Genomic DNA, 23,951 nt, shown 5'->3' on the forward strand with positions numbered 1-23,951 from the left:
TGCATAAATACTCTGACTCTAGCCTTGAGGGAAGTCAGGGGGCCATGTTGGGTTTTGGAAACTCAAATGCTCCGAGATGTATGCCTGGGACTCTAGGGTCTCTCTCAGGACATAAAAGCTGAAATGTGAAGAATATGTAGGAATGCTCCAGATTAAAAAGATAGAGAAGGAGATGGCTGTCTTTCCTGCGGTCCTACTCTATTTATTAGCCTGCTTTGGATCAGATGAGGTAGGTCTTGGGACCCAGCAGGGACTCCACATAGTAAAGAAGGGCATCTGAATATGAAGTTTAGAGGAATGAGGAGACAAAGAAAATCTACAGTGGTGAGGGAAGCTGAGTGCCCCCACCAGGCCGGAGAAACCTGCGAAGAAGCCGCATTGCAGGCTGCTGAGGATTACTTAGAAGTAGAATGACTGGCTGGGAGTTTGGCCTAGTGGTTAAAGTGCTTGCCTAGCATGCATGAAGACCCGGGTTTGATTCCTTGGTACCACATACACAGAAAAAAAGCCGGAAGTGGTGCTGAGGCTCAAGTGGTAGAGCTCTAGCCTTGAGAAAGTCCAAGGACAGTGCTCAGGCCCTGAGCTCAAGCCCAGGACTGGCAAAAAAAAAAAAAAAAGTAGAATGACTATATTCAATTTTAGATCATGTTTCTGTGCTTTCAACCATATAGTTTGGTTGGGAAAAGCTGAGCTTTGGGTGGAGTAGTTAACTGAGGTAAGACACAGGTGAGCCCCAAAGGTCAATGGAAACTGAAAATTGAAGGTAGCAGTAACCACAGTGCTGAGAGACAGAGCTGTGTCTATGCCTCAAAGGAATAGACTGTTCCGCCTGCATTCTTGATGAGAAAATAGTTAACAAAGAGGATCCAAGGTCATGAGGGATAACAAGGATCAGAGAAGAGCAGGAGTAGTTTGTGCATGCAGCCGGGTAGGGGGACAGTAGGAGAGGAGGGGCCATCCTTACCTGGATCATTATCACTGGACTGGGGCTGCCATTTCATTCTAGATATTTCTCTGTTGATTAAAATTCCATTTGAGGCATCAGTACAGAGTCCATAGGGCTTAGGAGATTTGATTAATTCAGCACTATCAAATTGGTGCTTGATAGTGCTGGGTACAAAGTCACTTCAGTAATGGTTGTTGGTAGCTGTGCCACTTTGGAGTATACCATGTAGAGGGAGATAATATTACAGTATAGTAATAGTTTCATAGTGCAGTATAGATATTACAGCCTCGTTTGGGGCACCTTTGCTTTATGGAGTCAGCCATTTTAAGCCCATCAGATTGTATTCTGGGGCACGTGGATTTATGGCAGGCAAAGAGGGGCAAAGGCCTTCATGCAATGGCTCCGAGGCTGCCAGTGTCTCCCTTTCAGGGCCTTCCACAAGCACAGAAGAGAGTATCTTGTTTCTCCAACTGGAATCTAAGCTTGAGGCCATGGGAATTTTGTACATGTTGAGTCGGAGAATAGGAAGTAGAACTGAATTAGTGCCAAAGAGAATCCTGAGTGCCCTTTGCCCCAAATACTATCTGCCATCACAAATTCCATCATTCACATTTTGGATCCAACAGCGGTAACTATAGAGTTGCCTCATTGGCAGTAGCTTTCAGGAATTGAGAATATATACAGAGAGAGGTAGGAGAATAAGAGAAAAGAGGGAAATGAGGGGAGCAAATATACACTTGGAGTTTCACAAATTTTATTATCTTATCTTTTTTTATTTTCATGTGAAGACATGCATACAGAGTAGATTCTTGAGCAGACTCACCAAGACTGTGGAAAGAGTGTTTCAGACATAGGAACGTAAGGCAATGTAAAAGCTGGAGTGGAAAAAACCCAAGGTGACTGCTGCTGTGTGGTACTGGACAAACTCAGTACTCTGTCTGGATCTCCATTTCTTCATGTGTTACGTATGTTGGGTCAGTTGCTCCTCAGGGGATCTGATATTTTTTTACCTCCCTGGTTACATAGCAAGGTAAGGGGGAGAGAAGAACCTGTCTTGGTGGCTGGTGGGGTTTACATTGTTTGTAATCTGCCCAGAAAGTCTATGAAGTTAAGCAAAATAGCCCCAGAGAAAGATGTTGACAGCCAGCAAGAGGATGGCATTGATGTTGCAGACACTTCTCCAGAGAGGCTCCTCCTCAATGCTGGTCAGCTTCTTCTCTAGTTCAGCCTTCTCCGCTGAGCTCAGGGCTTGCGATGGAGTCCCAGAAAGCCCACAGAGCCAGCCCCAGAGCTGCCTCCCCCAGGATCTGTGTGGGGCTGCGGGGACAAAGCCAGAGGGAGAAGGGGAATATGGGTTGGTGGAAAGGTAAGATTGGAAAAGGGATGAGACAGAATGGGGGAAGCTGATGAGAAGCTAATGACACATAAAGATGAGGGGCTTTGTGCAAAACCACAGACTGGCCACAGAATCAAAACAGTAACAGCGCGGCAGAAGCTTCTGGCTTCCCGCAGATGGCGTGTGAAGGTGGAGGATGGGGCAGTTACTCCAGTTCAGAGCCCAAGTCCAGGATGAGGACAGGAAGAGGGCTCCTCCTCTCACTCAGGAACCGAATGGCATTTGACCAGGTGGACAATTGTCCCTGCTCTGGGGCAGGGCCCTGTGCTGGAGGCAGGAACTGAGCTCTGGAGCCGGCTAGGGCTTCTCTGAGTGTGAGGCCATCTGCAAATCATGCTCTTCCTGCTGTCTCCTACAAGTGCCTCTATGACAGGGCTCTGGGTTTGTGTTTCTAAGACTTGTATTAAGCATGCAATGAGAATGGAAGTTGGTCAGCACTGTAAGAAGTACCCAGTGCCAGACCAGGGGAGCCATTCTGGGGATACGTCGTTCCCACAAAGCAAAGGTACCTGAGCCAAAACAAAGGCTCCTTGGGGTGGGCAGAAGACAGGATTGGAGGGTGAAGAGAGCACAATTCTTCAAAGCCAAGCTTCAAGTCGTAATTTAGGGAGTAAATGTTTGTGATATGTAAAGTGAGCGAGAGCACAGTAAACATAAAGTAAAATTTACAAAGCTGTTCGCAGAGACTGGCAAGGTTCACTTTGTTAGCAAATGGCTTGGGGATGTGAGACCTGGTGAGTTTAGAAGACCAGAGCACCTAACTCTCTACCATTTGAGCCTCACCTCCACTTCTGGCTTCTTTCCTGACTAATTGTAGATAAGAGTCTTACAGACTTTTCTTCCCAGGCTAGCTTTGAACTAGAATCCTTCTATCTCAGCCTCCTGCATAGCTAGGATTACAGTCATGAGCACCAGTGCCCACATGACATTTAATCACTTTTGAGGGCGGTATTTTGGTTCTTATCTGCTTTTCTCATCTGTCTAATCAACTAGCTCAACATTCATGAAGAAATGGAGAAGGGTGATTTTCATTGGGTTTTTGGAGACCCCCTATCCATCATCATCCCAACATGAAACCTTGGGAGGGCTACAAGCTCTGTCTGCCCTCGTCGTTCCTCTGTGAACCCCTCTCCCAGGCATGCCCTCAGCTTACCTCCATGCTCTTGGTCCTGATTGGATTGGTTTGCCTCCTCTCCTACTTCAGAGCTCACCCTAGACGGCCTTTCTTCCAGCTCTGGGGTGTTCTCCCTGTCGCTTTCACAGGCCTCTTTCTCCAGCTCAGATGTGGAGCATTTTCGTGTCCACCAGGTGAGGCGAGCAAGCTGGAGGGGGAGGGAATGCCGGCTCTAGTCAGTGTCTCTGAAAAATGTATTGACATAGAAGGAGTGGCCCATTCACAGGAAGCCATCAGAGCAGCAGCAAGAAGCAAGGCTGGTACTGGGAGCCAGGCACCGGATCTTATCCTTGTCTGTCTGCCCTTTGTTTCTAATATGACCCTTTCCTGAGTGCCTTTTGCCATCAGACCTGTGCCTGCAGCTAGAATAGAGACCTAGAAACTCACAGAATGAGGGAGATGAGGCTGGATGGAGATATAGCTGCCTCCTCATGAAAACCTATGAGGGTTAGGCAGGGGAATTGATATGAAAACAACAACTCAAAGCTTTTTGTAGGCCAGAGCTGATCACTACAGACTTAAGTAAAGGCTTGAGTTTTCCGAGGTTTCTCACAGTGGATTAAACAGGTCTAGGCTGGAGGCTGTTGGAAAAGTGAAGCAAGAAATATTTAATGGGTAGCAAGGAAGTCTTTTTTTGTTATTGTTATCAGTCACGGGACTTGAACTTTGTGCCTGGGCTCTGTCCCTGGGACCTTCAGCTCAAGGCTAGCACACTACCACTTGAGCCACAAGTGCCACTTCCACTTTTCTGGTAGTTTATTGGAGATAAGAGTCTCATGGACTTTTGATGCCTGGGCTGGCTTTGAACCTCCATCCTCAGATCTCAGCTTCCTGCCTCCTGTGTAGCTAGGATTGCAGGCGTAAGCCACCACTCGCAGCTTTTTTTTGGTTCTTTTTCTTAGTGACTAGATTCAGTGTCAGGTATGAGGCAGGTGCTCCACTAGTGAGCTACATCCTTAGTCCAGGAGGGAGTCTTTATGGATTTTTGGTGAGTGACTGAAGGAGCAGGGTGTGGGAGAGGAAGAAGGCTCTCAGGTTTCTTTCTTGGTTAGTAATGGCCCCTCCCAGGGCTAGAGGCGCTGGTAAGAGAGTGAGGGGACAGGGGTGGGGTGGAGTGCAACTGCATACATATGTCAATATTCAAGGAGTTGGAATTCAATAAGTTTGAGAGAGGTAGTTTTGATCTTCATCTAGGTAACTTTCTTTTCTCATTTCTCATTTTAAAAAAATGTCTCTACCAAAGTCCAACTCAGAGTGATTTTGTTGGTGTGTCCACATCTGGGCCCCAGCTAGAAACTGCCCATCTGCTCTTCCTGGTCCCTCCCTCATTGGGCCTGGTCATTTCCTATTCATATAATGAGTTTGTGTTGACAAATATCCTCATGGTGGATAGTTGCTAGCAGGAGCCTTTCATTTTTGTATTCCCCAGCCCAGTCATACAATAGGAACTCAGTACTTTTTGAATTGAGTGAGTTCCCTTTTTTCTCCCTTCCTTCCTTCCTTCCTTCCTTCCTTCCTTCCTTCCTTCCTTCCTTCCTTCCTTCCTTTCTGTTTTCCTTCCTTCCCTTTCTTTCCTTCTTTTTTCTTTCTTTCTTTCTTTCATTTTTTTAGTGGTATTAGAGTTTGAACTCTGAATGTGACACTTTCTGGACAGGCACTCTACTATCACATGCCTCACCCTGAGTTTCCTGTCACTTGAGAATTCAGGGGCCCCATAAGCACCCTCTCCCAAGGCCATTTATGTGCAGTAGAGAGGATAGCCCAGCGAGGTTAAAAAAAACAAATTCTAGGCACAAGTGCCCCACTTGCCTTTTCTTCAGGGATGGGTGTTGTACAGAGGCTGATGGTGACAATGACAATGGCAGTGAGCCCACAGAGGAAGAGGGCAAAGTATAGGTAGTGGAAGTCTTTCAGAAGGGCTGGCCTCTTGTCTACCTCCCCACAGGCTGGGGCTGGGTATGAGAACTCCAGGATCATACGCACAACTCCTGCTGCCAGACCAAACACGAGGCCCCAGAAAGCTCCCTATAGAGACAGGGTAGACAGAGGTAGGGGTGAGACACAAGACAGGGAAGTCCTCTGAAGCTAAGGGACACTCTACCCCTAAATCTCCCTCCTACTGGCTTATGACACTGTCTGACAAGTCTATTTTAGGGTGTTCCTCATGGAGTCTGTATCTCACTCGTCAGGCAAAGTTGTGCACTGAAAGAGTGTGGGCTTCAGAACTTCACTAGGATTGAAAATCTAGCTCTGTGTTGACTGACTACCCCCAATGTTTCAACCTGGCTGGGTTGGAGTGTTTTTTACATACAATGAATGAGAAATAGATAAAAGCAGTAGGTCTTTAACATCTAGATAGAATGAGATACACTTTTGTAATAAGAAACACATGCTAGGATCCTATTTCCAGATTTCTATTGTAAGTCAGAAATCAGAATACAGACTTTCTCTTAAAAAAAAAAAGACAAGAAATGAAACCTTCCAATTGTTATAGTTCCATTTATCCCTAACCTTTACCGGTTCCTAGCATAAATGGATCAGATAATTACACTTTAAAAGTGAGGAATCCAGCCTAGCTTTAAAACTCTGAAATAAGCAGTAACATTCACAATTCATCTGGGTCCTGTTGTATGCCATAATTATCAGCAAGATCAGACCTCTGCAAATAGTAGACATCTCTCTTAGGTGGCCCCTCAGGGGACGCATGCCACCAGCTTGTTCTTTGTAATGGCCTTGAGCTCTCTGCCTCTTAAAATGCAGCTGGCTGGTTTAGGCCTGGCTCTTCCTGCTACCCGGGAAGAGTAGCCCAGTTCCAGTTCTGATACCTCTGGTTTCCTCCCAGATTTCTGTTAGTTTTCAATGCAGTTACAAAAAAGATGGGCATTTTGCCCCTTTGTAAGTTCATACATTATCACCACCAGCATCATGGTATGACTTCACATCCACTCGGAACATTATAGTATTAGAGGTGGAACAGAGCCTAGAGCGCTTCCAGGTGTCCAGAATTTCCACACACCATTGCTTTCTCCAGCACACTTTCCCTTTCCCGTTGGTCCTTCAAATCTCAGACCACATGCCACTTCCTCCAGGAAATCTCCCCTACTCTCCTTCCTGGATTCCCATAGCTGTGTGCTCTGTACTCTCCCACCAACCATTGCCCTTTCTGACGATTACTTATTTAATCATCTCTCCTCTCTGCTTGCTCTTCGATGGTGGCCTTCGGGAACCTTCTCAACCACTGTATTCCTGCAGCTGCCTCAGTGGGATAGATGGATACATGTTTGTTAAGACAAGGATGAATGTAGTTCAGATGAAAGTGGTTAAAGACTGGAAGCTTCGGGAAGCCTTAGGCTTGCCCACAGTCCCTCAAACCAGGTGACTGAACAGATGAGCAACTCCAGCCCCCGCCCACTGCAGTTCGGGGTGAGGCAGGAGCCAGGCACTCACGGGCTCTGTGACCCTCTTGTAGAACATGGCCAGCAGGAAGAGGGCGGTGATGGGAGGGGCCAGGTAGCTGGTGACTGACTGGATGTAGTCGAAGAGCTGCCCACTGTTAGCGCTCTGGATGATGGGGATCCAGAGGATGCTGATGACAACCAAGACCACGATAAATACCCTATGGGGACAGCACGGAGCACTGAGAGGCTCTCCACGCAGGGCTCGGTCCAGCGTGGAGTGAAGGTCGTGCAGGACAACCCAGGAGGACGTGAGGAAGGAGGCACAGCCACTGGATTTGAAATCTCAAATACTAAGAGGTAGAAATTTAGGGCCGCTTAAAACCCTAGAAATCAGAATTTCAGAATTAAGCTTAAACATGTGAAAAGGCTTATGTTTATATACTGGATGGCGTCAAGCCTGGGTTTCCTACCTACTTTGCAAGGAATAAACTATACCTTCTTCCATTTACCACCTGCCCATTGAAAGATCTCTGGGCTCTGCCTAGTATGCTAGGAGACCTTTCCTTTTCTGGGGCCTCCCCGCGGCCCCAGCAGTCCTGTGCAGGACAGATCCCTTCTATGGAATGGTTCTAGCCATTGGCACTGAGTTTAACCTTTTCTCCTGAGATCCTTCAACTGATCCTCACGTAAACTAAATTTGCAAGGCACTCTTGCAAACATGATGATGTAAATATACAGAATGAACAAATACACACACAAAGAAACTTGCCTTCGATGTGCTGAATGCAATAATGCAGATATCCAGCAGAGGACACTACAGTCCCCCCAATGGATTAAAATACTCACAAGCAATGTCAGGCAGATGGTGTCCTTGCCTTTTTTTTTTTTTTTTTTTTTGTCAGTCCTGGGGCTTAGATTCTGGGCCTGGTCGCTGTCTCTGAGCTCTTCGTCCCAAGGCTAGTGCTCTCTCACTTGAGCCACAGCACCACTTCTAGTTTTCTGGTGGTTAATTAGAGGTAAGAGTCTCATAGAATTGGGTGCCCAGGCTGGCTCTGAACCACGATTCTCAGATCTCAGCTTCCTGAGTAGCTAGGAGTACAAACGTGTGCCGCCAGTGCCCCGCTGGGAACCTTCCTTTGGAAGTTCCATGACTAATTCTCTTTTTTTTTTTCCTCCCATTTTCCTTCTCTCAGGCTTTCCAAGCAACTGTCATTTCCCCACCCTTGCCTTACTCATCTCCTGTGATATTCACTTCCTGTGCCAGAGACGCACAGGTGCACAGGCACTAGAATCTCATGCATGCCACTCAGGTGGCAGGAACACGAGTACAAATGAGGGTGATAAATGAGCTATCTTTCCACCAAAGAGGAGCATATGGCCTTCAGTCCAGTAAGGTGGGGGACGGGGCCTTAAATAATGAAGTAGAGATTTTGTAGAAGGCCCCTTAACCCTTAAATCCTATATAATCTACAACCCTGGCCTATTGAGAACAAGGTATCTATAACACTATGCTTCTAAAAGCATAAACTTGTCTTTGTAAGATAACATTTCAATTCTGCATCTTGGTGTTCTCTGCATCAGTGGGAAGACTCTTTTAAACAGATCCCTTGAGGCAATAACCATCTTCTCACCTTCCTGTCATATGCTGGGAAAATCCTGGGAGAAGGGCAGGTGACTCAGCCTGTGACCCCCACCACAAGGATATGGCACATGGATGGCTAGATCAGTAGCATTCCCAAGCTGATCCAAAAGGGCATCATAATAATCAACAAACTAGCATTCTTCTACATGTTACCTCCTGTTGTATCACCTCCAGTTGCCCTGTTCATCCATTCTGAGAGGAAGTTAAACTGGCAGGAAATAGATTCGCTTTCCTCACCATCATTCTAGAGGAGTGGTCCGGAGCTGAGGCATTAGGTGTGGATCGTGCAGAAAGTCATTTGTAGAATGACTTCATGCTCCGACTGTCAAGATGGAGGCCAGACCTAGCCAATTGCCTTGAGGTAACCCAAGGCCGAGGTAAGAGCCCTACAAGGCCAGAGCACTCTGGAGGATGAAAGGCTAAGCCAACGCACCTGCCCACCACCATCAGTTCCTGCTCTGTTGCTGTCTTGCGGAAGCGTTGCCAAATGTCAATGGCAAACAGAGTGCTGCTGCTGTTGAAGATGGAGGTGAGGGAGCTCATGAGAGCCGCCATGATCACCGCAATCATCAGGCCTCGGAGACCTAGGGAGACACGAGGCCCAAGTGAATGGCCATTAAGCGTTCTGCCCAGACCATAGAGACCACAGCAGAGGCATACACAGCCAGGAGTTTAGGAAGGGGAAAGAATGAAAGGAAGCACGTGGGAAGTTCCTGCTCAGTACAGATAAGGAAGCTGAAAACTCATAAAGCTAGGCCTGGCTTTGCCTTTGCCTGGCCTTGTGGACTTGAGTAACTCATCTATCCTCCCTGAACCTCAGTTTCCTCATCTATTCCACATAGTGCGTGCACCTACCGGATCATTCTTATTCCTGAAATGCAATCAGTCAATGCAATGCAATCCCTCTGGTGCTACCTCACAATTATCTTTAAATGCCTTCCTTCCAAATCTAAAGCCACTGACTTGGTCAAGTTGCTAATGCCACATATCACTGCATCTCCTTGCCCTCACCCCAAGCCTCTTCCTCAGTAACCGCCTTGTCCTGCCAAAGCACAGATCCAGTCACCAATACTCTGGCTTGAACATGCCCATTGTTGTTAGTTTCCAGCATGGAAATAGTTCCACTGTGCTGCTGAGTGTGTCCTGGGCTCCTCTCAGTCCACACCACACCACCCTGTTCTCTAGGGAGCAGGGACTTGCCTCTTACCTCTGCATGGACAACACCAGGACACACCACAAGTGCCTTACAAATGCTTGTGGGAGGGTGACTCTGCGTGCGTGTGTGTGTGTGTGTGTGTGTGTGTGTGTGTGTGTGTTTCTCTTTCCCCTTTCCAATCTCTTTGCATTGTAGTCCCTTTGAAGTCAGGGAATGGGAGGAGGCAGGCAGGTGGGAGTGGAGGGAGGGACGAACCCACGGGCATGAGAGCCATGATCAGCTTGGGGTAGGCGATATTGGAACATCCCACTCGGGTCCCACACACTCTTTGGCAGACATCAGGGTCCACACAGCCCACTTCATCTGCAGGAAAAGGGAAGGTAGTTTGAGCTGGGTGATCCTGTGCCTGCTCAGACTGAGCTGACATTTGCTTTCTGACACTTAGGGAAGTGTTCACTGGAGACTCTTGACATAGTTTAGAAGGTCAAAGGGCAAGAGCTCTTGCAAATGTCTTGCTCATGTACTACACCGCAAAGCTTGATGGATTTTTCGGGGTTTTAGGACTTGGATCTTGGTAAAGACAAACATTCTCAGATGGGGTAAGAAAAAAGTCTTGATTTTTTTCCATATAAAGATAAAGTAATAAAGGGATTTTTAAAAGGGTTCAAATACAACTTGCTTTCTACTCGAATACTTTTTAAATGTTTGGCCAACAATGTCTTACTTATATAACTTCCTTCCTTCCTCCTTCCTCCTTCCTTCCTTCCTTCCTTTCTTCTTTCCCTCCTTCCTTCTGGAAGAAGTGGGTTTTGAACTCAGGGCATTATGGTTGCTAGGTAGGCACTCTACCACTTGAACCATACCATGAGCCTTTTATTGTGCTTTCGCTTGTTTTGTAGGTAGGTATGTTTGGGGATTATTTTCCTGGGCCAATCTTTACCTCCTGAGTAGTTGGGATTATAGACATGGCCCTTCACATCCGGATTGTTTTTCTGGGGGAGGATCTTACTATCATTTTGCCTGGGCTGACCTCAACCTTCACACCTCCCTATTTCCAACTTGCAAGTATCTCGTATAACAAATAGCACCAGATCATTTTCTCTGGTCTGACCTGGACCTGCAAAGCTCCTTCCTTCTCCACTGACATGTCCAGCCCTTCTTACGTGATCTTCAGGTAACGGCTTGCTGGCCCCGGCTCTGATCCATCCTGCCCACAGACACCTCCTCTGGAAAGCCTCCACGAAGAGTAAGACCGAGCCTTACCTGGGTAGAGAGCCCTGCTGATCATGCCAGGCATGACGATGAAGAACATGGGGAGCATCTTCAGGTAGCCCCCCAGCACAGAGCCTCCCTTCGCATGTGACAGATTCTTGGCAGAGAGAGACCGCTGCACAATGACCTGAAACGGGAGTGGTGGAGGCTGCCGCCCACTCGAGATAGGATCACGGTTGACTTAAATGAAGTCCTGCTTTCTCTGTGACAACCACTCCACTGTCTGGTGTGGAAAGCCAAGCCTGGCTAGGAGCGTTACCTGGTCTGTGCACCAACACCAAGTGGCCAGCACTGTCAGGCCAAAGATGAGACCAGGCCAAGGGATGTCCCCATTCACAGGGTCCCGGAACATGTGGAAAGCATCAGGCCGAGGGAGGTGACAAGTGGTGTTGGGGACGGTGGCATTAGGGATGGCCTGGTTGTATCGCTGCTGCAAGCCTGGGTACCAGCCCACTTCCTGAAAGCCTGTGGGAAAGACACAGTGAGAGAAAAATCCCAGGGACCCCACTGAGCCTGTGCTCCTAGCTCCAGGTCCCATGTGGGCTCTGTGGGGAACTGATGTGAAGACTGGGAAGAGGAAGGGAGAAGGGAAGTAGAGAAATCTCTGCTTTTAGGAAGCCCTGGCTAGAGAAGGGACATAGCTCTGTGCTATAGGAAGTTCCAAGCAAGCCATGGAGGTGGTGAAGACAGGAATCAAATCAGAGAGGAATTTAGGGGTGAGGCTAAGGTATACTTCAGTCTCTTTCCTACCCAGAAACATGAGGACCAGGGCTCCGCCCACCATAATCACCGTCTGCAGAGTGTCTGTGTAGATGACCGCCGTGAGGCCCCCTGAGGACTCAAGGAGAGGGGTCCTCAGTCAGCATCAACGAGGGGTCTTTTCTAACAGCCTACCTTATACTTGGCCATTCTGGGCAGACCAGAGAAGGCACAGAGCTTGCCTAGCAGTAGTCTGTGGCACGGGCTTTTCCTCACTCTGGCCTACTCTGGGCGGGTTGAAGCTGACAGAGTCTAGTTAGCTCAGATGCAGCCTTCTGTTCCTTCCTACAGCATCTGCTCAGAGCCATGGTGCGGGAGGTTCTTTCTGGGCCTAGCTCAAGCCCACTCTTGGAACTGTGCTGTGAACTCCGCCAGGAATGTTCTCTTCTACTCCCTTCCCAGACCTATTTAATTACTCCCATCTTTCAAATCCAACATAGCCATGAGCTAGTCTGTTCCTGGGCTGTTTTCCCAGGTTCTCAGCCTTACATGAGAGTCTTGGAGGAGGAAAGGCTGGGTCTGAGGATTATGTCAGTGTGACACATGGTCATTCTAATGCCGACAGCTGTTCCCTGATCTCTCCCCTGTTGTATTCCCTGATGTGGCTTGTCTTGGGTAGAACCTCTTAGCATCTCTCTATCCTGGCCTGGCTCTGCTCCTCCGTTCCTCTTTTTCAACCCCTTCTTCTCTGTCTCACTGCTTCTTGGGGTTGTTCTTTGTGTATTTCTCTTTTTGTGCCTCTCTCTTTCAGTCCCTCTTGGCCTCTGTCTCCCCCTCTTTTTCAGATCTGTGTCTCTATGCCCCTTTTCTGTTTCTGTCCTTCAGTCCTTCCCTCTGTATCTCCTCCAGTCAGTATTTCTTTTTCTGCTTCTGTCTCTCTCCATCCCAATGTGATCTTCTGTCTGCCTTACCTGTGATGGTATAGACAGCTGTCACCACGAGCAGGATTACTGTGGAGAGATAGAGGTTCCAGCCCAAGGCCGTTTGTATGAACAGGGCTCCAGAGAAGATGTCAGTCTGCAAAGAGCCAGGAACCCCAGGTCCAGGCCACCCCAGGTCCTCAGCATGGCTGCTGTAGGTGCCTTACTTACTTACCTGCTCAACAAACCAGGCGCCCTCAGCCTTCTTCATGCCAGGAACCTGAAGTGCTCTACTGAGGAGTCAGAGGCTAAGGAGTCATTGATACTTTAAAGCGAAGAAGTGCTTGAGAATATTTTGAAACTAAGAAAACCAGTACCCATAGGCTGATGAAAAGAAACAAAGTGGAAGACTGAGGAGGTGACGGTAATACTGAGGTGGAGAAGCAGGCATTTGGGAGTTGAAAGGAGGAACTCAGCAGGTTGCTTCCTGACATAGAACAGGCTCAGTCTCTACTCCCCAAGCCCACAGCTGACCCAATGTGGCAGAAGCCTTAGAGGACTTTGAAGTGAAGCCTTTCAATAACACTACCACGCTAGGCAATTAAGGAACAGTTGCTGAAAAAGAATCAATAAAAATGTAAGGGACTGAAGAAACTCAGGACAACGGCTTCTTTGAATATAGGGACTATCATTCACTTAAACAGCTATCATTAATTTTTGATTACCGCATTGCATACATTGAAGGCATGAAAATTCTTCTTTCTTCTCTCCTTTTCCTTTTATTTCCTCCCTCCCTTTTTCTCTTCCCTTCCCTCCCTCTCTCCCCTCCCTCCTTCCCCACTTTCTTCTATCCGATCTGTGATGTCAGCTTCCTCTCCGTTTTAAGCCTGTGGTAAAGCCAGCCACCTTGGAGTGTGGTTCTCACCGATATCTTGGTGAAGATGTAGAGGATGAGAGACAGGACAGACATGTACACCTGGATCCTCTGGCCCCCAAATCGCTTCATCAGGTATTGTGGCATTGTGACCACACCAGCTGCGATGTACACTGGAACAAAGATCCAGCCTAGGGCCAAGAGCAGACAGGACGCCTGGGAGAGCAGGGAGAAGATAATCCAGATCGTTGTACATGGAAATGGAGGGGTAACCTCCTATCGTGGAAAAGCCCTGAGCAGTGAGGTAGAAGAGCCTGATCCCGGGCCCACTCGCTGACTGCAGGCAAATCTGGCTCCTCTAGGCCTTGTTTCGCTCATTTCTCAAATGGTTCTCCATTCACCATGCAGCCTCCCATGGACTGCTGAGGTTTCTCTCAGCCCTTAGGCTAGGGATAGGACTGAATGCAGAACCTCCTTAGCTAGGAGCAGCCAGGTCTGTTTCCTTACATTCCACTCGAAGCCGCCTACAGCCAGGCCTCCGGCAGCCCCTGTCCCCGCCAGACCGATGAACAAGCCGCTGCCCACATTACTGGACATCAGAGATGCTCCAATCTGCAAGGCACAGTGTGTGTCGGGAGGGGGGGGGCGGGGAGTCATGGATCAGGAGCCAGTGTGAATCTGAATCGATCTGGCATCAGGACCACACACAGTGAGGAGGAAGCAAGGGACTGACATTTATTGGGCATTGCATGAGACAGTCCATAGGCTAGATACAGTTAATCTCTATCGGTATCTGAGGAAAAGTTGGAAATCTTCCCAAATGACACCAGTTTCCTGTGCTAGCCTGGCCCCAACACATGTGCATTCATAGCCATACGCATGCACATATATGCACTCACACCCACTCACACATGGGCGTGCACACTCACCTTGAACCTACATGCACTCACTCCCACCCTCACTTCCACGCTCTCAGGAGGGCCTAGGTGTGCAGGCACTTGCCATAGCTGAGAGCTTGGGCCTCTTGCTTCCCCCTGGAACAGCGAGACATACCCACCCCACCCATCCAAGGCTTCTTGTTCCCAGCTCTGCCCAGGACTTCTGGCTCTCAACTAGGCAACATGGACAAAGCCTGAGAAAAGGACCCCTCTGGTCCCTGTTGAGCAGGAGTGGCTGCTGCTTCCTCTGATCTCAGTTTCCCAGTCACGCACTCCCTTCAGAGCACAGTCCCAGGACTGGACAACACCCAGACACATGACCCCAGCACTGCTCTGTTAAGCTTCCTGTCCCAAGGATGCTCCTGAGTCTGGCCTTATGTTGGCCCAGGTTTCAGATGCACGAGGCCTAGCTCACAGCCTGGCCCAGATGAAGTCAGGAAATTCATCCTTGCATCTCCATAGGTGTCTGTACTGGGTTTGGGGTGCTTGGGAACTTAGGGGCATTTATCTAGGCCCCTTCTTTGGACCCTCTTTCTGCTTACCAGCCTATGGTTTCTCAAACCCTCCGTGGGACCCAGACTTCTGTCCTCTCTGAGTGGGATGGGCCATCAGCCTGACTCCTGGGCATTCTCTTGAACTGGCCAGAGGAGTTTGCTTTCTCTTGGGCTTCTTTCTCCTCACCTTGACTTATTTAAAACCCAGAGCTATGATTGTGATACACTGGCTGAAAAGAGCCCCAATGTGTAAACAGGAGTATGCAGTTGCTGTGTGAGTGTGTGAGCATGTGAATGTGAGAAAATATGACTTGAGTGGGGCTGGATTGTGAGTGAGCTTGAACATGTGAATGGATGTGCATGTGTGAGAGAGTGCATAGGTGTGTGAGAATTGGGAGAATGCATGTGTGGTGTGACCATGTGGGTGTGTGATTGTGAGACTGCAAGTGTGATTGTTCATGGGTGAATGTGAGTGTGTGGATGAGGGGGAGGACATGAGTGTGCGGGGTTGCCTGTGAGCGTATGAGTCTGTAGCTGTGAGAGTCTGAATGCATGTACAGGCTGTGGGGTGAGTGTGAGAGTGTGAGTGTGATGTGTATAAATACAGCTTAAGTCATCACTGCACTGATGATGTCATTAATTTTGTTCCAGGAAGGGCAGGACCCCCTTCCTCATTCTAGAGAAAAGTAGGGTGGTATGATGGGAGAGGCTGGGGTTTGCAGGGATTTACTTCCGAATCTTTACATTTCACTTCTCTCCAGCACTAAGCTTGCATGCTCCTTTTTGAGGAAATCTTTCTTAGCCTCCTAACTACCAATACCTGAGGCTCGGGGGTTTCTTCCAAGCTCTCCCAAGGTCCCCAGATCAACTTGGCCCAATGTTATTCTAGCTCCCAGCTCACTCTTAGCTTATCTGGGACAAAGCCAATCTGTAGGTCCAGTGCTTAGCATGGTATCCCCCCCACCCCACCTCGGAGATGCTCCAGGGAAGTTTGAGTATGAGCAAGGCCCCAGTAGGAGGCTGTCCTTAGCCAAGGCAAGAGAAAATAAGAAGACGGTGAGGTTGGTGGAGCAGGGGGTCTGAGAGTCCCCACACTGGAAGAGGAGATGAAGGAACAACTCACTGGCCACCAGCTCATGGACCTCCCTGCCAGGAAATAGCCACCAACAGTCCCTTGGCTTGCACGGATGGAGGACTGGAAAGGAAATGGCAAGAGGTCAGAACTTCTTGTGGTTCTCACTAGCTTTTACCACCCATCCCAGATTCCTTGCCTACTGTGGGGACTCTGAAGACGAGAACTGATGGGGAAGGAGCTGTGCCACAAGTGCTGGCAGCTTCATCCCTTTTAAGTTGTGAGTTTTTGGAAAGTCACTTTGTCACTGTGGGCCTTGATACCCTTCTCCCAGAGCTGTTGTGATACAGGATGATGGGGGAAGAAGGGGGAAGGAGATAAAGAATCAAAAGTCTTCAAACATGGCAAAGTGCCATTAAAGTGTTTTAGATGGTAATTACCGACTCCATTTATACCCACCCCAAGTCTGCTCTTAGGATTCCAGTTTGGAATCTCAGACTACAGGCATAGTGAGAGGCTCTCCCTGGGCTGGACTTTCTCTTCCTCCTAGCCAGATTTCCATGATGTACAGCACTGGTCTTCCTTTGGCCAGACTGAAATAAGAGTCCAGTGCTGACTCCACCCAAGGCCTCAAACCAAGGGGAATGAAGAAGAATGAGGAACCCGAGAGCTTTCTCTGTGTGGGGTGAGGGCTGACGCTGAGTAGTGAGAAAGAACTGGAAGCAGTTACAGTACTCTAATAACTGGAAGGCAAAGGTTAGGTCTGGGATAGGAGAGATTCTTGAAGGAGAAGTGGGGAAAGGAAAGTCTTTAAGCACTAGAGAGTGATAAGCATGTACCAAGCTTTTGCTTGAACTTCCCTGTGTCACCAATGATCCTCTTGGAGAGCATAAAAACAACACAAATTTATTCCACAAATGAGAAACTTTTTGCCCCAGGGCTCCTCACACAGGCTGTCTTCCAGAAGCTGCTGAGCATCTGTCTGATCAGGAGATGTCACCTCTCCTTATCACAAAGAAGGGAACTGGAGCTCAGAGAGGGCTCCTGACCTCTCCACAACTCAGGAAGTGACCATCTCGGGCTGGGACACAGGCTGCTTCCCAGCTGTCTCAAAGTGCTTGCTTGCCTCTCTGATGACACCGTCTGCTGGCGGTTTTCTGATGACAGAAGCTGGTCATTGTCCGTCACCTAAACACTAGGCACAGTGCCAGGTGTTGATGTGACTTGTCACAGAGCAATCACCACTTTCGGCAGCATCAACCTTACTTTCTGTGCCAATAGGAGAAAACTTCTGCATCTCCAGGCCCAGGTGATTCTGACTGATGTGTGGTGGGCTGGACTCAGGCTCAGATCAGGTCACATAGACCTCAAAGTCTGTCACCTGCTGACAGCTCTACAGCTCTTGAGTAATGAGGAGCAGAGGGCCCTGGGAACTTGCCTGATGGCCTTCCCAAAGAACACATGAGGCATAGCTCCTTGACCAAGGCACGAAAAGGACTAGGGAGAAAGCCTCCAAGTTGGGATGTTGAGATAGAAATGTGGGCTTGAAAGTGAGGCTCAGGGGTAGTTTGGAGTGGTTGAGTCCCAAAGTAGCAGAGATAGAGAGTAGCACAGATAGTCGAGGCTCACTGTGTGATTGCAGGCAAACATCCCTGGGCCTCAATCTGCCCTTCTTCCCTATGGTTCTATAATTTGCCTCCTTCTACCCTCATCCATGTCCTATTTCAAAAAAAAAGTGGGCTTCTGTCTCCCTGGAAGGCCCAGGCTCAGGACTCACTCACCCAAATCCCCACAACAATGACGAAGACAAAGTAGATGACCAGCACCACGATATCGTAGGCATGTAGACTCGCTTCAGAGCCCAGTGCCGAGAGCAGGGTTGTCTCAGGTCTGACTCGGTCCCTTGGGGTTTCAGGATCCATTGCTGTCATCTCCTTTCTCATCTGTGTTGGTCCTTGGCAGGCTGGACTTTGAGGTGCTTTCCTTTAATGATTAAACAACCCCAAACACCATTAGGCTTTGAGAAAGCTGGCATGTAAGATTTCTGCCACTTCCTTTTTCTAAATACAGTAGTACACTATCCCTTCAAGACAATCTCTTTCTCTGTTGGCAATACACATGCATGCACACACACACATGCAAATACCTACCTCCGTACACATACACAAACACACACGCCCATGCATGAAGAAACACTGTTCCTATCCTCAGAAGAGCAGGAGGAGGAAAAAAAAGCAGAAGTCTAGCAACCTGGAGGCCTGATTTCAGAAATCAAGGCATTCAAATTTCTGCTGTGAGCAGGGGATACAGAAGCCCAGAAAAATACAGGTGGATCTGGGACTGGAACCTAAGTTTCTTAACCAATGTGTTTTTACTTCATGCAGTGGATAGGAAAGGGGGAAAGAAAGAAGACAAATCCCATTTCTAACCCAGTATGGTATCATGGCTTTCTCTCCCCTTCTCTCCAACCCCAACCCCCACTTGCTCCCTTATCTTTAATAGAGTCAGTGAAAGCAAGTGAGGCCTTGGAGAGACCAAAGGTGATTCTAAGGAACAGAGCAGGGCCTGGGATAGGGCTTAGCAGAATCTAGCTCCCATTAAGGCTAGATATTAGAAAGACAAAGAGGTGGCTTTGTAGAGGAAGTGTCCTTTACAAAATTTAAAGGTGAACAACAAGCTAGGTGCCAGTAATCTTAGCTACTCAGGAGCCTGAGATCTGAGGATCACAGTTCAAAGCCAGGCAAGGCAAGAAAGTCTATGAGACTCTTACCTCCAATTAACCATCAGAAGATGGAAAGTGGCACTGTGGCTCAAGGAGTAGGGCAGTAGCCTTGAGTTGAAGAGCTCAGGGACAGCACCCAGGCCTAGAGTTCAAGTCTCATGACCAACAAAAAAAAAAAAAAGTGATCAACAGTTTATCAGATACATGAAAAGGGTTAGGGGATCAAAGCTGGTATTAGTCACATCAGGAAAATATAAAGGACCAATGTCTTATGGTCTTTCTGACAGAACCTGGGAGTAGGGGCAGGGCAGTGTGAGATGAGGCTGGTGGATTTATCAGTGTTAATCAAGGAGGGGCCAGAGACAGGTTGGAGCTCAGCCCACTGAGAAAGCCACAGCACTGCCCTTCCAAAGAATCCTCCTTTTGCAGGATGTATTCAGTTTTGCTTTACCTGATAGTTCATTTGTGCCTCGGCTCATTATGAATAAAAAGTAATATGTTAGCCACATGAAATGGGATGAGAAGGCTGCACAGGTTCGGGAAAAATGTACTGATGGGCTGATAGTGAAGGGATATCATCCAAACTAGAAAAAGCTGAAAAAGAGGATTCCTTGATGGCCAAGGTGGGGCAAGTAGACCTAGAACACAGGGGAGGTCAGTTCTCAACCAAGAATATTCTTTTTTTGTTTTTTTTTGCCAGTCCTGGACTTGAGCTCAGAGCCTGAAGCACTGTCCTTGCATTTTCTCTAGGCTAGAACTTTACCACTTGAGCCTCAGCACCACTTCCGGCTTTTTTCATGTATGTGGTGCCGAGGAATCAAACCCAGGTCTTTGCGCATGCTAGGCAAAGCACTCTACCACTAGGCCAAACTTTCAGCCCAACCATTAATGCATACCCACTGGTGACCCAGAAATGACAGGGAAAAGGTCACTTGGCCATAAACCACTTTCAGTGTAGAAGTTCAGGATGGCCATTGCAAAATTTAGGGAATAAATTGTGATGATATGAAGAAATTGAAACCCTTGTTCATAGGAGTTATAAATGGAGTAACCATTATGGGGAAAAAAACTATGGTAGGACCTCCAAAATTTATATATATATATACAATTGCTGTGACCCAAAAGTCTCACTTCTGGTCTAATTAGAACTAGAGACAGGAGCTTAAGTTATTTTCACTCTCATGTTTATAGCAGCATTACTGATCATAGCCAAAAAGGAGGCTAGTCAATTGTCTATTAGTGGGTGAAAGGAGAGCTGAAAAGGAGTGCATGCACAGAACTTATTGCTATTCAGCTTTAAAGAGATTCTTATATACACTATCCATGGGTGAACCTTGAAGACTTCATGCTAACTATGGTTGCAAAACAGATCAATGGTGGGGCCAGGAGTGTGGCTTAGTGGTAGAGTGCTTGCCTAGCATGCATGAATCACTGGGTTTGATTCCTCAATACCATATGTACCAAAAAGGCCGGAAGTGGTGCTGTGGCTCAAGTGGTAGAGCACTAGCCTTGAGAAAGCTCAAGGACAGTACCCAGGCCCTGAGTTCAAGCCCCTGAGTTCAGGACTGGCACAAAATGAAAAAAGATAGATGACATCTTATTTAACTCATATGAAGTACATAGAAGAGTCAAGGTCACAGAGATAAGAAGGAATCAGAATGGTGCCTTGTAGGATGGAGAAAGGGGAATTAGAATCTGTGCTTCGTGGATGCAGAATTTTCAGTTTGGGAAGACGAAAGAAGTTATGGGGATGAATGATCAGTTTTACAATGTAATAAACGTAAGCATTTACACTGTATTTTCCTACAAATAAAAAGTATAGAGAAATATAGGAAACTACATGGAAATGACAAAACAAGAGGAAGATTTGCAAAGAGAAGGAATAGTAAACCCTGGATTTTTCAGATTCCAAGACCCTTATAAAAGAAAGATGAAAAAATTCTTTAGGCATGTTTCTGTTGTGTTTTCCCAAGAAAAAGGAGATGGCCTTGGGACTGCATGTGTCTCTCCCCATGTACAGTCTAAGCTTTATGGGTCTTAGCTTGGTTGTATTCCACACAGCTGGACTCACTGTGGGCCACCATCTGACTGAAACCTGAGACCAGGGACACAGTGCTGAGCCTGGGAGCACGTGAGCAGTCCCCAGGTTTAGAAACGCACGGGAGGGGCCATGTGAAAAGCGAGCCTTTCCTGTCCCTAGAAGGGGGAAACCCCTTCCACGCTGCTGCCTGTTTGCTCCTCTGCCTCCTTCCAGCACCCATCAGCCCAAGAATAATCCTGTGGACCTCCCACAGGCAGGCCCCCACCTCCACTACCTAAAAGTCAAGTCCTTCCTGAAAAACCACTCTCAGCCAAGCTTCCACCAGGAACTTCCACATCCAGAACTTAGATAAGGAGCAAGGAGACTAATGTTTATGAATATGTGCCGGAAGCACTGGCTAGATTGTAGCACAGGTAGAGTTTCAGTACATCATGCAAAGTTGTTTGAGTCTTCTCATTTCTAGGTGAGAAAAATTCAGTACCGTGTGTGTGGCTTGTTTGGGTTTTGAGTTTGGGCTAAGCTCTTTCTAAAGTCACTCTATACCATCTTCTCTTCTGACCATGAGCAGGGCTCAAAGATGGCTAGACTTGAGTGTGAGCTCCACTCACCCTCATTCTCTGTCCTTCCCCTACCTTACTTCAGCCCACCCCTCTCAGTACATGGAGATGCTAAATTGTCACGTGTCTGTGTTCAGCTCTGTTCAACACCAAAGACAAGTTCATGTAATTCTCCTCAGCCATTCAGTAAACACCATCAGTGCCAGGCTGACAGGCCACAGAGTAGCACACAGCTCCAGGGTCACTATTCCCCCCAGGACAAGGGCAGCTGTACAAGCAGAAGGCTCTCACCCTGGGGACAGAGAGAAGCAATGCCAGTGCCTGCAGGAGAAGACACACCATCTAAGGAGGCTGGACAGGCACCCCTATCTTCCTCACAGTATCCTCTTCTCAACCACTGGACTGTGGTTGAGCCTCTGGGGGCTCTCACATCCAGACCATAGTTGGGGGCGTAAGGACTCCCCAATTAGCTCCACCTGAGTTCTTAATTCCCATAGAAAGGGGGTTTGTGAAGGAAGATGGTGACAGAAAAGAAGGGATAGAAAAGACAGGAAGGACAATAAGGGGGAATTACTATGTTCCAGGCACTAAGAACTGGTCAGCTCCTACCTGTGTGTTCCACCTGGACAAAACCTTTCAGTTCCTTTGGCTCAGCCTCAGACTCCTGGTCAACAGCTCTGGGGCATGGAGAAGCTCTGCCCTCCTTTGACAGCTGCTCTGACAGTCAGGTAAGGCCGTGGGTGAGCCCTGGCTCCACCCACCACTGAGTGGGCAGGAAGGCCTGATAACTCACTCTAATCTGCTGGATTTGGAGTTCTGAAAGACAGTTCTATGCTTGTTGCCAAGTGTTCTGGAGGAGAGAGAGCTTTCTTTGCTTGTGAGTTCTGTAGGCTTCTTGGATCAGGTGGGGAAAGAGAAGGCTCAGTGAGTGAGGTACTGCAACGGTGGCCATACCCTTGTGTCCACATACCTGGGCAAACTGGTTTCTCAAGACAGGTGGAATTCACAGGCTTTCAGTTGCCGGGTGAAGTTTGGAGCTCTAAAGTACAGTGCAGCATGGTGATTAGGCTTAACATAATCCTATTGTCGGGAGAGCCAAAGCAGTCCCCCCCCACACACACACATTAGTAACTATGCAAAGTCGCAGTCATATTGCTTAATTTGATTGAAGAACTTATTTTACAACCTAGGATCATTATCTCAAACTACTCTTTTAACTCTGCATGATCTTCATGTGTTCATGGTACATTCACAAAGCTCAGAGCATAAAACACAATCACAGTACACAGGAGCAGACAGAGGAGGAGGAGGTAGAGGAGGGCTGATAGGACCACAGGACGTGAGAATAACTGAAGCTTAGAAGAAGGTCTTGGCCTCGAGCCACAGCCCTCCCAGCAGATGTCACAGCTAGACATGAGTGCACACAAAAGCTGCACCAGTCTGGGGGAAAGTCTTGGAGTAACAGTGAACACACAGTTTAAATGCAGAATTCTCAGTTCCCCCTGAAGCAGTATTTTTCACTCTCATGACAGGTTTGTATCATTTAGGCCAGCAGGTGGCAGACTTGGCTTGACTTAGTGAGTGGCTCAGAGTTGCACAGCCTTTGGCCGTTTTTCCGGTGTCGCTTGTGGTCTTGGGGCTCTGATTATAATCTCCAGTTGAGGCTTTCTGAGTCTGGGCTCCCAATCTCCAAGTCCCACTCACTTCCCACTCAGTGTGCAACCTTCCTCCTTTCCTCAGCCCCCCACCAACTCACACTCTCTTTAGCTGTGTACCGACACTCTTGTTCTCAGGGGTCAGACACCGCTGTGCAACTCAAATATCCTCAACATTTCCATGGGGGAGTTTGAATATAGTGGTTCAGTTAGGTGTGTCCAGGAGGAAGATGCTGGGTAATGTCACCCAGCTACCAGTTCACTCCTTTCCCTTGGGATTAAGTTTGATGGTAATACCCAAGTTTAAAAGTCCCTTAAGCAGATTTAAAAAAAAATTTTTTTTTTGCCAGTCCTGGGCTTGGACTCAGGGCCTGAGCACTGTCCTTGGGTTATTTTTCTCAAGGCTAGTACTCTACCATTTGAGCCTCAGCACCATTTCTGGTTTTGTTTCCCCCCCCTATGTATGTGGTACTGAGGAAGCAAAGCTGGGTCATCGTGCATGCTAGGCAAGCACTATACCACTAGGGCAAACTCCCGGCCCTGTTTGTTGTTTTTGAGGTTTTATTTTTCATGTGAAAATTGAGATGGAAAGAGCAGGACAGATGGGGTGGGTTCAAAAGATTTTAATTTTCTTTTCTGCTTTTACCTTGCATTTTGCAGCTTATAGCTAAGATGGTTGCTCAAATTCCAGCCATTGCTTCCATATCTCAGCGAACATTTTCTGCCAATGGACTGTAACGTAACATGCCACTAAGGTTCTTTGGATCTGAACTTGTGTGGTACTATCTAGATTAAGAAATGCTGTGATGATGTGGGACATTCTGTTTCTTGTCAAAACTATACTTTTTGCCAGTCATGGAGCTTGAACTCAGGGCCTGGGTACTGTCCTAGAGCTTTTTCAAGGTTAGCACTCTACCCTTGAGCCTTTTCTATGTATAGGAGACCAAGGAATCAAACCCAGACCTTTGTGCATGCTAGGCAAGCACTCTACCACT

General features: G+C 47.8%; 1 protein-coding gene across 1 annotated transcript; it reads right to left on the reverse strand.

Moving 5' to 3' along the window:
• Positions 1-1,969: 1,969 nt before the first annotated feature.
• Positions 1,970-17,924, reverse strand: Slc5a9 (solute carrier family 5 member 9). The gene is made up of 14 exons (XM_090333752.1): positions 17,763-17,924; positions 16,033-16,104; positions 13,985-14,089; positions 13,529-13,693; positions 12,655-12,760; positions 11,735-11,815; positions 11,244-11,449; positions 10,976-11,111; positions 9,968-10,075; positions 8,990-9,140; positions 6,964-7,132; positions 5,326-5,541; positions 3,496-3,664; positions 1,970-2,263 (listed from the first exon to the last, which is right to left on the reverse strand). Exons 1-14 carry the CDS (start codon positions 17,922-17,924, stop codon positions 2,055-2,057), a joined length of 2,055 nt encoding a protein of 684 aa, XP_090189878.1. The 3' UTR covers positions 1,970-2,054.
• Between the last annotated feature and the right edge of the window lie 6,027 nt (positions 17,925-23,951).

Source organism: Megascapheus bottae, chromosome 6 (assembly GCF_031878675.1).
Source record: "Megascapheus bottae isolate mThoBot1 chromosome 6, mThoBot2.hap1, whole genome shotgun sequence".
In the NCBI taxonomy this organism is placed as follows: domain Eukaryota; kingdom Metazoa; phylum Chordata; class Mammalia; order Rodentia; family Geomyidae; genus Megascapheus; species Megascapheus bottae.

Excerpts from the sequence above, each read along its gene's own strand:
- Slc5a9 (XM_090333752.1), bottom strand. The coding sequence starts at position 17,924 with ATGAGAAAGGAGATGACAGCAATGGATCCTGAAACCCCAAGGGACCGA. Across the intron at positions 16,105-17,762 it reads TCATTGTTGTGGGGATTTGG|TCCTCCATCCGTGCAAGCCA; the intron begins GTGAGTGAGTCC and ends TTTCCTTTCCAG. Across the intron at positions 2,264-3,495 it reads TCAGGACCAAGAGCATGGAG|CCCCACACAGATCCTGGGGG; the intron begins GTAAGCTGAGGG and ends TTGTCCCCGCAG.